Source organism: Engystomops pustulosus, unplaced genomic scaffold (assembly GCF_040894005.1).
Source record: "Engystomops pustulosus unplaced genomic scaffold, aEngPut4.maternal MAT_SCAFFOLD_263, whole genome shotgun sequence".
Lineage (NCBI taxonomy): Eukaryota > Metazoa > Chordata > Amphibia > Anura > Leptodactylidae > Engystomops > Engystomops pustulosus.
The window spans coordinates 89,261-108,699 of NW_027285142.1; the positions used below are offsets into that span (position 1 = coordinate 89,261).

At 35.5% G+C, this 19,439-nt stretch overlaps 1 protein-coding gene across 1 annotated transcript in view; it reads right to left on the reverse strand.

The window, feature by feature from the left end:
- Positions 1-16,899, reverse strand: part of LOC140110362 (ICOS ligand-like) — a 35,908-nt gene extending 19,009 nt beyond the window's left edge. Inside the window, exon 1 of the mRNA XM_072132190.1 lies at positions 16,811-16,899. Within this exon, the coding sequence (XP_071988291.1) occupies positions 16,811-16,827 (17 nt within the window). The 5' untranslated portion in view covers positions 16,828-16,899. The remainder of the gene's footprint in view (positions 1-16,810) is intronic.
- Between the last annotated feature and the right edge of the window lie 2,540 nt (positions 16,900-19,439).

A 19,439-nucleotide genomic window follows, 5' to 3' on the forward strand; every position in this document is an offset into this window, starting at 1 on the left:
AATGCACAAATGCTATAATTGTCACACATCTAGAAGTTAGCATCAAAGTATAAAAGGAAAGAGATGCGTATTTATGACAAATGAATACATTTTATTGGTATTCACATTAAAACATGATTAACCCCCAGAATGGATGTACATCACATAACCGCCCCAGGACTAAACACACGACGAGAAAGAACGTCATAAACTGATGTGTAAATATATTAGAATAAATAGTATACACATCAAATCAACCCAAAATCTAATTCATCTAGAAGAATATACCCGATATTACCACGTGGAGTGACTCGTGTCCGGGGAGGAATAGACGGGGTTTAATCATGTTTTATTCATGTGAATACCAATAAAATGTATTCATTTGTCATAAATACGCATCTCTGTTCCTTTTATACTTTGCCCCAATATACCATACACCCCCTATATACCATACACCCTCTATATACTACACACCCCCTATATACCATACACCCCCCATATACTACACACCCCCTATATACCATACACCCTATATACTACACACCCCCTATATACCATACACCCTATATACTACACACCCCCTATATACCATACACCCTATATACTACACACCCCCTATATACCATACACCCCCTATATACTACACACCCCCTATATACCATACACCCTATATACTACACACCCCCTATATACTACACACCCCCTATATACCATACACCCCCTATATACCATACACCCTATATACTACACACCCCCTATATACTACACACCCCCTATATACCATACACCCCCTATATACCATACACCCTATATACTACACACCCCCTATATACCATACACCCTATATACTACACACCCCCTATATACCATACACCCCCTATATACCATACACCCTATATACCATACACCCTATATACTACACACCCCCTATATACCATACACCCCCTATATACCATACACCCTATATACCATACACCCCCTATATACCATACACCCTCTATATACTACACACCCCCTATATACTACACACACCCTATATACCATACACCCCCTATATACCATACACCCTCTATATACTACACACCCCCTATATACTACACACCCCCTATATACCATACACCCCCTATATACCATACACCCTATATACTACACACCCCCTATATACCATACACCCTATATACTACACACCCCCTATATACCATACACCCCCTATATACCATACACCCTATATACTACACACCCCCTATATACCATACACCCCCTATATACCATACACCCTATATACTACACACCCCCTATATACCATACACCCCCTATATACCATACACCCTATATACTACACACCCCCTATATACCATACACCCCCTATATACCATACACCCTATATACTACACACCCCCTATATACCATACACCCCCTATATACCATACACCCCCTATATACTACACACCCTATATACTACACACCCCCTATATACCATACACCCCCTATATACCATACACCCTATATACCATACACCCTATATACTACACACCCCCTATATACCATACACCCCCTATATACTATACACACCCTATATACTACACACACCCTATATATACCATACACCCCCCTATATACTATACACCCCCTATATACTACACACACCCTATATATATACCATACACCCCCCTATATATTATACACCCCCCATATACTACACACACCCTATATATACCATACACCCCCTATATACTATACACCCCCTATATACTACACACCCCCTATATATACCATACACCCCCTATATACTATACACCGCTATATACTATACACCCCCTATATACCATACACCCCCCTATATACTATACACCCCCTATATACTACACACACCCTATATATACCATACACCCTATATATACCATACACCCCCCTATATACTATACACCCCCTATACACTACACACACCCTATATACTACACACCCCCTATATACCATACACCGCTATATATACTACACACCGCTATATACTATAACCCCCTATATACCACACACCACTATATATACTATACACCGCTATATACTATACACCGCCTATTAACTACACACCCCCTATATACCATACACTGCTATATACTATACACCCCCTATATACCATACACTGCTATATATACCATACATCGCTATATACTACACACACCCTATATACCATACACCACTATATACTATACACCCCCTATATACCATACACTGCTATATATACCATACATCGCTATATACTACGCACACCCTATATACCATACACTGCTATATACTATACACCGCTATATACTATACACCACTATATACTATACAATCCCTATATACCATACACCGCTATATACTACACCCCCTATATACCACACCCCCTATATATACCATACACCTCTATATATACCATACACCTCTATATACCATACACCCCTATATACCATACACCACTATATACTACACACCCCCTATATACTATACACCGCTATATACTATAACCCCCTATATACCACACACCCTAAATATACCATACACCGCTATATACTATACACCGCTATATACTATACACTCCCTATATACCATACACCCCCTATATACCATACACCGCTATATACTATACACCCCCTATATACTATACACTCCCTATATACTATACATCCCCTATATATAATACACCGCTATATACTATACACCGCTATATACTAGACATCCCCTATATACTAGACATCCCCTATATACTATACACCCCCTATATACTATACACCCCCTATATACTATACATCCCCTATATACTATACACCGTTATATACTATACACCCCCTATATACTATATACTCCCTATATACTATACATCCCCTATATACTATACATCCCCTATATACTATACACCCCCTGTATACTATACACCCCCTATATACCATACACCACTATATACTATACACCCCCTATATACCATACACTGCTATATATACCATACATCGCTATATACTACGCACACCCTATATACCATACACTGCTATATACTATACACCGCTATATACTATACACCACTATATACTATACAATCCCTATATACCATACACCGCTATATACTACACCCCCTATATATACCATACACCTCTATATACCATAACCCCCTATATACCATACACCCCTATATACCATACACCACTATATACTACACACACCCTATATACTATACACCGCTATATACTATAACCCCCTATATACCACACACCCTAAATATACCATACACCGCTATATACTATACACCGCTATATACTATACACTCCCTATATACCATACACCCCCTATATACCATACACCGCTATATACTATACACCCCCTATATACTATACACTCCCTATATACTATACATCCCCTATATATAATACACCGCTATATACTATACACCGCTATATACTAGACATCCCCTATATACTATACACCCCCTATATACTATACACTCCCTATATACTATACATCCCCTATATACTATACACCGTTATATACTATACACCCCCTATATACTATATACTCCCTATATACTATACATCCCCTATATACTATACATCCCCTATATACTATACACCCCCTGTATACTATACACCCCCTGTATACTATACACCGCTATATACTATACACTCCCTATATACTACACACCCCCTATATACTATACACCCCCTATATACTCCCTATATACTATACATTCCCTATATACTATACACCGTTATATACTATACACCCCCTATATACTATATACTCCCTATATACTATACATCCCCTATATACTATACATCCCCTATATACTATACATCCCCTATATACTATACATCCCCTATATACTATACACCCCCTGTATACTATACACCGCTATATACTACACACCGCTATATACTACACACACCCTATATACTATACACCCCCTATATACTATACATCCCCTATATACTATACACCCCCTATATACTATACATCCCCTATATACTATACACTCCCTATATACCAGTGATGGAGAACCTTTTAGAGATCGAGTGCCCAAAATGAGACCCAAAAACCACTGGCTTTTCCCAAAGTGCCAACACAGCAATTTAGGCAGTAACAAACGTATTGCTACCTGAAATTTGGAGCTCCAATCCGACCCTGTCCACACCTCGTCACTCCTCGGACAGGACCAGGCAGCACAGGACGGGCCACTTTACAATAGCAGGGCACTACCTGGACTGCCTGAGACTGCAGGAAGGTGTCTGGGAGACTGCGCGGGTGCCCACAGAGAGGTCTCCGAGTGCCATAGGTCCGCCACCACTGCTATATACCATACACAGCCTATATATACCACACACCCTATATATACTATACAATATAACTAACAATTCCAGTGATGGGAATTAGCGGTAACCTATGGATACATTCTCTGTAATGACCCCCACAGAGAACATTATACACATCAGGAGATAATATCCAGATAACTCCGTGACAAATGTATATAGTAATGTACAGCCGGTCCCCTACTTAAGAACACCTGACTTACATACAACCCCTAGTTACAGCCGCACCTCTGGATGTTGGTAATTTCCTGTACTTTAGTCCTAGGCTACAATAATCAGCTGTAACAGTTATCACCGGTGTCTGTAATGAAGCTTTAGTGTTACTCCTGGTTCTTATGACAACCCAACATTTAGAAAACCCAATTGTCACAGAGACCAAAAAAGTTCTGGCTGCGATTACAATGATAAAATATACAGTTCCGACTTACATGCAAATTCAACTTAAGAACAAACCTACAGACCCGATCTTGTATGTAACCCGGGGACTGCCTGTATATAGTGACAGTGTGTATAGTGATGTATATAGTGACAGTGTATATAGTGATGTATATAGTGACAGTGTATATAGTGATGTATATAGTGACAGTGTATATAGTGATGTATATAGTGATGTATATAGTGACAGGGTATATAGTGATGTATATAGTGACAGTGTATATAGTGATGTATATAGTGACAGTGTATATAGTGATGTATATAGTGACAGTGTATATAGTGATGTATATAGTGACAGTGTATATAGTGATGTATATAGTGACAGTGTATATAGTGATGTATATGGTGACAGTGTATATAGTAGTGTATATAGTGACAGTGTATATAGTAGTGTATATAGTGACAGTGTATATAGTAGTGTATATAGTGATGTATATAGTGACAGGGTATATAGTGATGTATATAGTGACAGTGTATATAGTAATGTATATAGTGACAGTGTATATAGTAATGTATATAGTGACAGTGTATATAGTAATGTATATAGTGACAGTGTATATAGTAGTGTATATAGTGACAGTGTATATAGTAGTGTATATAGTGACAGTGTATATAGTAGTGTATATAGTAGTGTATATAGTGACAGTGTATATAGTAATGTATATAGTGACAGTGTATATAGTAATGTATATAGTGACAGTGTATATAGTAGTGTATATAGTGACAGTGTATATAGTGATGTATATAGTGATGTATATAGTGACAGGGTATATAGTGATGTATATAGTGACAGTGTATATAGTGATGTATATAGTGACAGTGTATATAGTGATGTATATGGTGACAGTGTATATAGTAGTGTATATAGTGACAGTGTATATAGTAGTGTATATAGTGACAGTGTATATAGTGATGTATATAGTGATGTATATAGTGACAGTGTATATAGTGATGTATATAGTGACAGTGTATATAGTGATGTATATAGTGATGTATATAGTGACAGTGTATATAGTGATGTATATAGTGACAGTGTATATAGTGATGTATATAGTGACAGTGTATATAGTGATGTATATAGTGACAGTGTATATAGTGATGTATATAGTGACAGTGTATATAGTGATGTATATAGTGATGTATATAGTGACAGTGTATATAGTGATGTATATAGTGACAGTGTATATAGTAATGTATATAGTGACAGTGTATATAGTGATGTATATAGTGATGTATATAGTGACAGTGTATATAGTAGTGTATATAGTGACAGTGTATATAGTAATGTATATAGTGACAGTGTATATAGTAGTGTATATAGTGACAGTGTATATAGTGATGTATATAGTGATGTATATAGTGACAGTGTATATAGTAGTGTATATAGTGACAGTGTATATAGTGATGTATATAGTGACAGTGTATATAGTAGTGTATATAGTGACAGTGTATATAGTAGTGTATATAGTGACAGTGTATATAGTGATGTATATAGTGATGTATATAGTGACAGTGTATATAGTAGTGTATATAGTGACAGTGTATATAGTAATGTATATAGTGACAGTGTATATAGTAATGTATATAGTGACAGTGTGTATAGTGATGTATATAGTGACAGTGTATATAGTGATGTATATAGTGACAGTGTATATAGTAGTGTATATAGTGACAGTGTATATAGTAATGTATATAGTGACAGTGTATATAGTAATGTATATAGTGACAGTGTATATAGTAATGTATATAGTGACCGTGTATATAGTAGTGTATATAGTGACAGTGTATATAGTAGTGTATATAGTGACAGTGTATATAGTGATGTATATAGTGGCAGTGTATATAGTGATGTATATAGTGACAGTGTATATAGTGATGTATATAGTTACAGTGTATATAGTAGTGTATATAGTGACAGTGTATATAGTAGTGTATATAGTGACAGTGTATATAGTAATGTATATAGTGACAGTGTGTATAGTGATGTATATAGTGACAGTGTATATAGTAGTGTATATAGTGACAGGGTATATAGTGATGTATATAGTGACAGTGTATATAGTAGTGTGTAAAGTGACAGGGTATATAGTGATGTATATAGTGACAGTGTGAATAGTAATATATATAGTGACAGTGTATATAGTAGTGTGTATAGTGACAGTGTGTATAGTGATGTATATAGTGACAGTGTGTATAGTGATGTATATAGTGACAGTGTGTATAGTGATGTATATAGTGACAGTGTATATAGTAATGTATATAGTGACAGTGTATATAGTAATGTATATAGTGACAGTGTATATAGTAATGTATATAGTGACAGTGTGTATAGTGATGTATACAGTGACAGTGTATATAGTAGTGTATATAGTGACAGTGTATATAGTAATGTATATAGTGACAGTGTGTATAGTGATGTATATAGTGACAGTGTATATAGTAGTGTGTATAGTGACAGGGTATATAGTGATGTATATAGTGACAGTGTATATAGTGATGTATATAGTGACAGTGTATATAGTGATGTATATGGTGACAGTGTATATGGTGACAGTGTATATAGTGGCAGTGTATATAGTGATGTATATAGTGACAGTGTATATAGTGATGTATATAGTGACAGTGTGTATAGGAATGTATATAGTGACAGTGTATATAGTGATGTATATAGTGACAGTGTATATAGTGATGTATATAGTGACAGTGTATATAGTGATGTATATGGTGACAGTGTATATAGTGACAGTGTATATAGTAGTGTATATAGTGATGTATATAGTGACAGTGTATATAGTGATGTATATGGTGACAGTGTATATAGTGACAGTGTATATAGTAGTGTATATAGTGGCAGTGTATATAGTGATGTATATAGTGACAGTGTATATAGTGATGTATATAGTGACAGTGTGTATAGGAATGTATATAGTGACAGTGTATATAGTGATGTATATAGTAGTGTATATAGTGACAGTGTATATAGTAATGTATATAGTGACAGTGTATATAGTAATGTATATGGTGACAGTGTATAAAGTAATGTATATGGTGACAGTGTATATAGTAATGTATATAGTGACTGTGTATATAGTGATGTATATAGTGACAGTGTATATAGTGACAGTGTATATAGTGACAGTGTATATAGTAATGTATATAGTGACAGTGTGTATAGTGATGTATATAGTGACAGTGTATATAGTGATGTATATAGTGACAGTGTGTATAGTAATGTATATAGTGACAGTATATATAGTAATGTATATAGTGACAGTTTATATAGTAATGTATATAGTGACAGTGTATATAGTGGCAGTGAATATAGTAGTGTATATAGTGACAGTGTATATAGTGATGTATATAGTGACAGTGTATATAGTGATGTATATAGTTACAGTGTATATAGTGATGTATATAGTGACAGTGTATATAGTGATGTATATAGTTACAGTGTATATAGTAATGTATATAGTGACAGTGTATATAGTAATGTATATAGTGACAGTGTATATAGTAATGTATATAGTGACAGTGTATATAGTGATGTATATAGTGACAGTGTATATAGTGACAGTGTATATAGTAGTGTATATAGTGACAGTGTATATAGTAATGTATATAGTGACAGTGTGTATAGTGATGTATATAGTGACGGTGTGTATAGTGATGTATATAGTGACAGTGTATATAGTAGTGTGTATAGTGACAGTGTATATAGTGATGTATATAGTGACAGTGTGTATAGTGATGTATATGGTGACAGTGTATATAGTAATGTATATAGTGACAGTGTATATAGTAATGTATATAGTGACAGTGTATATAGTAATGTATATAGTGACAGTGTATATAGTGATGTATATAGTGACAGTGTATATAGTGACAGTGTATATAGTAGTGTATATAGTGACAGTGTATATAGTAATGTATATAGTGACAGTGTGTATAGTGATGTATATAGTGACGGTGTGTATAGTGATGTATATAGTGACAGTGTATATAGTAGTGTGTATAGTGACAGTGTGTATAGTGATGTATATAGTGACAGTGTGTATAGTAATGTATATAGTGACAGTGTGTATAGTGATGTATATAGTGACAGTGTATATAGTAGTGTGTATAGTGACAGGGTATATAGTGATGTATATAGTGACAGTGTATATAGTGGTGTATATAGTGACAGTGTATATAGTGATGTATATGGTGACAGTGTATATAGTGACAGGGTATATAGTGATGTATATAGTGACAGTGTGTATAGTAATGTATATAGTGACAGTGTATATAGTGATGTATATAGTGACAGTGTGTATAGTAATGTATATAGTGACAGTGTATATAGTAGTGTGTGTATAGTGACAGTGTGTATAGTGATGTATATAGTGACAGTGTGTATAGTGATGTATATAGTGACAGTGTATATAGTGATGTATATAGTGACAGTGTATATAGTAGTGTATATAGTGACAGTGTATATAGTAATGTATATAGTGACAGTGTATATAGTAATGTATATAGTGACAGTGTATATAGTAATGTATATAGTGACAGTGTATATAGTAATGTATATAGTGACAGTGTATATAGTAATGTATATAGTGACAGTGTGTATAGTGATGTATATAGTGACAGTGTATATAGTAGTGTATATAGTGACAGTGTATATAGTAATGTATATAGTGACGGTGTGTATAGTGATGTATATAGTGACAGTGTATATAGTAGTGTATATAGTGACAGTGTGTATAGTAGTGTATATAGTGACAGTGTATATAGTGATGTATATAGTGACAGTGTATATAGTGACAGTGTGTATAGTAATGTATATAGTGATGTATATAGTGACAGTGTATATAGTGACAGTGTATATAGTAGTGTATATAGTGACAGTGTATATAGTAATGTATATAGTGACAGTGTGTATAGTGATGTATATAGTGACAGTGTATATAGTAGTGTATATAGTGACAGTGTATATAGTAGTGTATATAGTGACAGTGTATATAGTAATGTATATAGTGACAGTGTATATAGTGATGTATATGGTGACAGTGTATATAGTAGTGTATATAGTGACAGTGTATATAGTGATGTATATAGTGACAGTGTATATAGTAATGTATATAGTGACAGTGTATATAGTGATGTATATAGTGACAGTGTATATAGTAGTGTATATAGTGACAGTGTATATAGTGATGTATATAGTGACAGTGTATATAGTGATGTATATAGTGACAGTGTATATAGTAGTGTATATAGTGACAGTGTATATAGTGATGTATATAGTGACAGTGTATATAGTAATGTATATAGTGACAGTGTATATAGTGATGTATATAGTGACAGTGTATATAGTAGTGTATATAGTGACAGTGTATATAGTGATGTATATAGTGACAGTGTATATAGTGATGTATATAGTGACAGTGTATATAGTGATGTATATAGTGACAGTGTATATAGTAATGTATATAGTGACAGTGTATATAGTGATGTATATAGTGACAGTGTATATAGTAGTGTATATAGTGACAGTGTATATAGTGATGTATATAGTGACAGTGTATATAGTGATGTATATAGTGACAGTGTATATAGTAGTGTATATAGTGACAGTGTATATAGTGATGTATATAGTGACAGTGTATATAGTGATGTATATGGTGACAGTGTATATAGTGACAGTGTATATAGTAGTGTATATAGTGACAGTGTATATAGTAATGTATATAGTGACAGTGTATATAGTAATGTGTATAGTGACAGTGTGTATAGTGATGTATATAGTGACAGTGTGTATAGTGATGTATATAGTGACGGTGTGTATAGTGATGTATATAGTGACAGTGTGTATAGTAATGTATATAGTGACAGTGTATATAGTAATGTATATAGTGACAGTGTATATAGTAATGTATATAGTGACAGTGTATATAGTGGTGTATATAGTGACAGTGTATATAGTAGTGTATATAGTGACAGTGTATATAGTGATGTATATAGTGACAGTGTATATAGTGATGTATATAGTGACAGTGTATATAGTAGTGTATATAGTGACAGTGTATATAGTAGTGTATATAGTGACAGTGTATATAGTGGTGTATATAGTGACAGTGTATATAGTGATGTATATAGTTACAGTGTATATAGTAGTGTATATAGTGACAGTGTATATAGTAATGTATATAGTGACAGTGTATATAGTAGTGTATATAGTGACAGTGTATATAGTGATGTATATAGTGACAGTGTATATAGTAATGTATATAGTGACAGTGTATATAGTAATGTATATAGTGACAGTGTATATAGTGGTGTATATAGTGACAGTGTATATAGTGATGTATATAGTTACAGTGTATATAGTAGTGTATATAGTGACAGTGTATATAGTAGTGTATATAGTGACAGTGTATATAGTAGTGTATATAGTGACAGTGTATATAGTGATGTATATAGTGACAGTGTATATAGTGATGTATATAGTGACAGTGTATATAGTAGTGTATATAGTGACAGTGTATATAGTAATGTATATAGTGACAGTGTATATAGTGATTTATATGGTGACAGTGTATATAGTGATGTATATGGTGACAGTGTATATAGTAGTGTATATAGTGACAGTGTATATAGTGGTGTATATAGTGACAGTGTATATAGTGATGTATATAGTGACAGTGTATATAGTAGTGTATATAGTGACAGTGTATATAGTAATGTATATAGTGACAGTGTATATAGTGATGTATATAGTGACAGTGTATATAGTAGTGTATATAGTGACAGTGTATATAGTAATGTATATAGTGACAGTGTATATAGTGATGTATATGGTGACAGTGTATATAGTGATGTATATGGTGACAGTGTATATAGTGATGTATATGGTGACAGTGTATATAGTAATGTATATAGTGACAGTGTATATAGTGGTGTATATAGTGACAGTGTATATAGTGGTGTATATAGTTACAGTGTATATAGTAGTGTATATAGTGACAGTGTATATAGTAATGTATATAGTGACAGTGTATATAGTGGTGTATATAGTGACAGTGTATATAGTGATGTATATGGTGACAGTGTATATAGTAGTGTATATAGTGACAGTGTATATAGTGATGTATATGGTGACAGTGTATATAGTAATGTATATAGTGACAGTGTGTATAGTGACAGTGTATATAGTAATGTATATAGTGACAGTGTATATAGTGATGTATATGGTGACAGTGTATATAGTGATGTATATGGTGACAGTGTATATAGTAATGTATATAGTGACCGTGTATATAGTGGTGTATATAGTGACAGTGTATATAGTGATGTATATAGTTACAGTGTATATAGTAGTGTATATAGTGACAGTGTATATAGTAATGTATATAGTGACAGTGTATATAGTGATGTATATAGTGACAGTGTATATAGTAGTGTATATAGTGACAGTGTATATAGTAGTGTATATAGTGACAGTGTATATAGTGATGTATATGGTGACAGTGTATATAGTGATGTATATGGTGACAGTGTATATAGTAGTGTATATAGTGACAGTGTATATAGTGATGTATATAGTGACAGTGTATATAGTGATGTATATAGTGACAGTGTATATAGTAGTGTATATAGTGACAGTGTATTAGTGATGTATATAAGTGATGTATATAGTGACAAGTGTATATAGTAGTGTATATAGTGACAGTGTATATAGTAGTGTATATAGTGACAGTGTATATAGTGATGTATATAGTGACAGTGTATATAGTAGTGTATATAGTGACAGTGTATATAGTGAATGTATATAGTGACAGTGTATATAGTGACAGTGTATATAGTAGTGTATATAGTGACAGTGTATATAGTGATGTATATGGTGACAGTGTATATAGTAGTGTATATAGTGACAGTGTATATAGTAATGTATATAGTGACAGTGTGTATAGTGACAGTGTATATAGTAATGTATATGTGACAGTGTATATAGTGATGTATATTGGTGACAGTGTATATAGTGACAGTGTATATAGTGACAGTATATATAGTGACAGTGTATATAGAGTGTATATAGTAATGTATATAGTGACAGTGTATATAGTAGTGTATATAGTGACAGTGTATATAGTGGTGTATATAGTGACAGTGTATATAGTGATGTATATAGTGACAGTGTATATAGTGATGTATATAGTGACAGTGTATATAGTGATGTATATAGTGACAGTGTATATAGTAGTGTATATAGTGACAGTGTATATAGTGATGTATATGGTGACAGTGTATATAGTAGTGTATATAGTGACAGTGTATATAGTGACAGTGTATATAGTGACAGTGTATATAGTGACAGTGTATATAGTGGTGTATATAGTGACAGTGTATATAGTGATGTATATAGTTACAGTGTATATAGTAGTGTATATAGTGACAGTGTATATAGTAATGTATATAGTGACAGTGTATATAGTGATGTATATAGTGACAGTGTATATAGTAGTGTATATAGTGACAGTGTATATAGTAATGTATATAGTGACAGTGTATATAGTAGTGTATATAGTGACAGTGTATATAGTGATGTATATGGTGACAGTGTATATAGTGATGTATATGGTGACAGTGTATATAGTAATGTATATAGTGACAGTGTATATAGTGGTGTATATAGTGACAGTGTATATGATGTATATAGTTACAGTGTATATAGTAGTGTATATAGTGACAGTGTATATAGTAATGTATATAGTGACAGTGTATATAGTGATGTATATAGTGACAGTGTATATAGTGATGTATATAGTTACAGTGTATATAGTGATGTATATAGTGACAGTGTGTATAGTAGTGTATATAGTTACAGTGTATATAGTAATGGATATGGTGACAGTGTATATAGTAGTGTATATAGTGACAGTGTATATAGTAATGTATATAGTGACAGTGTATATAGTGGTGTATATAGTGACAGTGTATATAGTAATGTATATAGTGACAGTGTATATAGTGGTGTATATAGTGACAGTGTATATAGTGATGTATATAGTTACAGTGTATATAGTAGTGTATATAGTGACAGTGTATATAGTGATGTATATAGTGACAGTGTATATAGTGATGTATATAGTGACAGTGTATATAGTGATGTATATAGTTACAGTGTATATAGTGATGTATATAGTGACAGTGTGTATAGTAGTGTATATAGTTACAGTGTATATAGTAATGGATATGGTGACAGTGTATATAGTAGTGTATATAGTGACAGTGTATATAGTGATGTATATGGTGACAGTGTATATAGTGACAGTGTATATAGTAGTGTATATAGTGGCAGTGTATATAGTGATGTATATAGTGACAGTGTATATAGTGATGTATATAGTGACAGTGTGTATAGGAATGTATATAGTGGCAGTGTATATAGTGATGTATATAGTGACAGTGTATATAGTGATGTATATAGTGACAGTGTATATAGTGATGTATATGGTGACAGTGTATATAGTGACAGTGTATATAGTAGTGTATATAGTGATGTATATAGTGACAGTGTATATAGTGATGTATATGGTGACAGTGTATATAGTGACAGTGTATATAGTGATGTATATAGTGACAGTGTATATAGTGGTGTATATAGTGACAGTGTATATAGTGATGTATATGGTGACAGTGTATATAGTAGTGTATATAGTGACAGTGTATATAGTGATGTATATGGTGACAGTGTATATAGTAATGTATATAGTGACAGTGTGTATAGTGACAGTGTATATAGTAATGTATATAGTGACAGTGTATATAGTGATGTATATGGTGACAGTGTATATAGTAATGTATATAGTGACAGTGTATATAGTGATGTATATAGTGACAGTGTATATAGTGACAGTGTATATAGTGACAGTGTATATAGTAGTGTATATAGTAATGTATATAGTGACAGTGTATATAGTAGTGTATATAGTGACAGTGTATATAGTGGTGTATATAGTGACAGTGTATATAGTAATGTATATAGTGACAGTGTATATAGTAGTGTATATAGTAATGTATATAGTGACAGTGTATATAGTAGTGTATATAGTGACAGTGTATATAGTGGTGTATATAGTGACAGTGTATATAGTGGTGTATATAGTGACAGTGTATATAGTGATGTATATAGTGACCGTGTATATAGTGATGTATATAGTGATGTATATAGTGACAGTGTATATAGTAGTGTATATAGTGACAGTGTATATAGTAATGTATATAGTGACAGTGTATATAGTGATGTATATGGTGACAGTGTATATAGTGATGTATATAGTGACAGTGTATATAGTGATGTATATAGTGACAGTGTGTATAGTGATGTATATAGTGACAGTGTGTATAGTGATGTATATAGTGACAGTGTATATAGTGATGTATATAGTGACAGTGTATATAGTAGTGTATATAGTGACAGTGTATATAGTAGTGTATATAGTGACAGTGTATATAGTGATGTATATAGTGATGTATATAGTGACAGTGTATATAGTGATGTATATAGTGACAGTGTATATAGTAGTGTATATAGTGACAGTGTATATAGTGATGTATATGGTGACAGTGTATATAGTAATGTATATGGTGACAGTGTATATAGTGACAGTGTATATAGTGATGTATATGGTGACAGTGTATATAGTAGTGTATATAGTGACAGTGTATATAGTAGTGTATATAGTGACAGTGTATATAGTGACAGTGTATATAGTGACAGTGTATATAGTAGTGTATATAGTAATGTATATAGTGACAGTGTATATAGTAGTGTATATAGTGACAGTGTGTATAGTGGTGTATATAGTGACAGTGTATATAGTGATGTATATAGTGACAGTGTATATAGTGATGTATATAGTGACAGTGTATATAGTAGTGTATATAGTGACAGTGTATATAGTAGTGTATATAGTGACAGTGTATATAGTGATGTATATAGTGACAGTGTATATAGTGATGTATATAGTGACAGTGTATATAGTGATGTATATGGTGACAGTGTATATAGTAGTGTATATAGTGACAGTGTATATAGTGATGTATATGGTGACAGTGTATATAGTAATGTATATAGTGACAGTGTATATAGTAATGTATATGGTGACCGTGTATATAGTAATGTATATGGTGACAGTGTATATAGTAGTGTATATAGTGACAGTGTATATAGTAGTGTATATAGTGACAGTGTATATAGTGACAGTGTATATAGTGACAGTGTATATAGTGACAGTGTATATAGTAGTGTATATAGTGACAGTGTATATAGTAGTGTATATAGTGACAGTGTATATAGTGATGTATATGGTGACAGTGTGTATAGTGACAGTGTATATAGTAATGTATATGGTGACCGTGTATATAGTGATGTATATGGTGACAGTGTATATAGTGACAGTGTATATAGTAGTGTATATAGTGACAGTGTATATAGTGACAGTGTATATAGTGACAGTGTATATAGTGATGTATATATTGACAGTGTATATAGTAATGTATATAGTGACAGTGTATATAGTAGTGTGTATATAGTAATGTATATAGTGACAGTGTATATAGTGACAGTGTATATAGTGACAGTGTATATAGTAATGTATATAGTGACAGTGTATATAGTGATGTATATAGTGACAGTGTATATAGTAGTGTATATAGTGACAGTGTATATAGTAATGTATATAGTGACAGTGTATATAGTAATGTATATAGTGACAGTGTATATAGTGATGTATATAGTGACAGTGTATATAGTAGTGTATATAGTGACAGTGTATATAGTAGTGTATATAGTGACAGTGTATATAGTAGTGTATATAGTGACAGTGTGTATATAGTAGTGTATATAGTGATGTATATAGTGATGTATATAGTGACAGTGCATATGTTAGTGTATATAGTGATGTATATAGTGATGTATATAGTGACAGTGTATATAGTAGTGTATATAGTGACAGTGCATATGTTAGTGTATATAGTGATGTATATAGTGATGTATATATATAGTAACTCACCCGCTTTGTGCTGTCATCTCCGGTCTCTGCTCTTCATTATCTTCTCCCGTCACTTTCACTTCCTGTAACTGCCCCAGGGGAGGGGCAGGGGGAGGAGCAAGGAGGAGGGGGAGGAGGAGGAGGAGCAGGGGGAGGGGCGTGGGGAGGAGCAGGGAGAGGGGCAGGGGGAGGAGGAGGGGGAGGGGGTGGCCTTAAACCAAAGTGATTTTGTCACATAAAAGTCCCACAGATTGGAGCTTGTAATATAAGAATCTCTCACAATTAGTGGAATTCCAGAAATAAGCGACCTTTCCCAAACCCAGAGATCCCAGAATAGTAATGGCCTCCATCTCAGGGTCACAGCTAGGAAGACCCTCCTGTTATTCCCTAATAATCTCTGCTGTCCCCTCATTATAACTCCCCAAATATTAGTAGTGATGTCTATAGGTGCGGAACATCATGAGAGGAAGGAAGACCAACATTACATATAATACAGACTGACCCCTCTGCCCCCTGTGACCTCTGGTGACCCCTCCGCCCCCTGTGACCTCTGGTGACCGCTCCACCCCCTGTGACCTCTGGTGACCGCTCTGCCCCCTGTGACCTCTGGTGACCGCTCCGCCCCCTGTGACCTCTGGTGACCGCTCTGCCTCCTGTGACCTCTGGTGACCGCTCCGCCCCCTGTGACCTCTGGTGACCCCTCTGCCTCCTGTGACCTCTGGTGACCGCTCCGCCCCCTGTGACCTCTGGTGACCGCTCTGCCCCCTGTGACCTCTGGTGACCGCTCCGCCCCCTGTGACCTCTGGTGACCGCTCTGCCCCCTGTGACCTCTGGTGACCGCTCCGCCCCCTGTGACCTCTGGTGACCCCTCTGCCTCCTGTGACCTCTGGTGACCGCTCCGCCCCCTGTGACCTCTGGTGACCGCTCTGCCCCCTGTGACCTCTGGTGACCGCTCCGCCCCCTGTGACCTCTGGTGACCGCTCTGCCCCCTGTGACCTCTGGTGACCGCTCCGCCCCCTGTGACCTCTGGTGACCCCTCTGCCTCCTGTGACCTCTGGTGACCGCTCCGCCCCCTGTGACCTCTGGTGACCGCTCCGCCCCCTGTGACCTCTGGTGACCCCTCTGCCCCCTGTGACCTCTGGTGACCGCTCCCTGTGACCTCTGGTGACCGCTCCGCCCCCTGTGACCTCTCTGGATGTTACGCAATGACCAGCTGCAATGAGGCTTTATTGAGAATCCCTGTTCCCATGGCAAACCTAAGGACCCTGGAACCTACCTTGTTCTAGGGCCGGTTAAGATATTTGGTAGAGAGGGTTTCTCCTCAGCGTTCGGAGTGGAGAGGGCCAACCCCACCGGGGGCTTACCCCAGAACAGTACTGGCCAAATGACTTAGTTCACGTGAGCGGGATTATGTATTGCAGCAGAGCCGAGGGAAAGCCGCAACGACCCTGAGAGATGCCAAGGTCTCCATTTATCCTGACGTTTCTAAAGATGCGCAGGCGCTGAGCGCGAGCTTCAAGGGGATAGAAAAAAGGCTGTTAGAAGCCAAGCTACAAGGTGCCTGACTGTCCCCACCAAGCGGAGCGTCATCTATACAGAGAAGGTGTGGTTCTTCACATCCGCAGAGGAGGCGGCGAGCTGGATGGACCAGGACCAGCAGGGGCTTTCATGTCGGGGGGCGCAAACTTCTATTTTTTCTCTTTGGGTAAGTTAGAGGTGGGGGTCCCGTGCGAAGGAGGTGGAGGATGGCGCTGGTGGGTTTTTTGAGACCTCTGGAGTAGGAAGCGGGTCAAAGGGGGGGGGGATAAGGGGAAGGGGGGGGTAAGGGGGAGGGGGGGGTAAGGGGGAGGGGGTCCTCCAGCAGGGAGGTGACGGGTGTTAGGTGGATGCTGTATGGGCGAATTTCCTTTAGGACGGTCAGACGGTCAACGAGGTGAGAATCATTTCATGGAACATAAGAGCGGCTAGTGACAAGTTTAACCCCTTAAGGACGGAGGGTTTTCCGGCTCATTTCTCGCTCTCCAACTTCAAAAATCCATAACTTTTTCATTTTTCCCTGTACAGACCTGTGTGAGGCTTATTTTGTGCGTAACAAATTTTCCTTTCCCGTAATGTTATTTATTTTAACATGCCGTGTCCTGCGAAGCTGAAAAAAAATCCAAATGTGGAAAAATTGAAAAAAAACGTCACGTGCGTCACGTTCTTCTGGGCTCAGTTTTTACGACTTTCACTCTTCGCTCCAAATAACATGCCTACTTTATTGTTTGGTTCGGTGCGATCGCGGTGATACCGGATTTCTAGGTTTTATTGTGTTTTAATACATTTTCAAAAATTAAACGAATGTGTACAAAAAAGAAAAAAAATTTTCGCCATCTTCTGACGCTAATAACTTTTTCATACTTTGGCGCACGGAAATGTGTGAGGGGTCATTTTTTGCGAAATGAGGCGACGTTTTCATTGCTACCATTTTGAGGTCTGTGCGACATTTTGATCATTTTTTATTTCATTTTTTATGTTATGTGAAAAGGTGTAAAAGTCGCATTTCGGACATTTGGGCGCCATTTCCCGCCTCTGATGTCACCTCCGCCTGTAACCGTTTTTATATTTTGATAGATCGGGCATTTTGGGACGCGGCGATACCTAATATGTC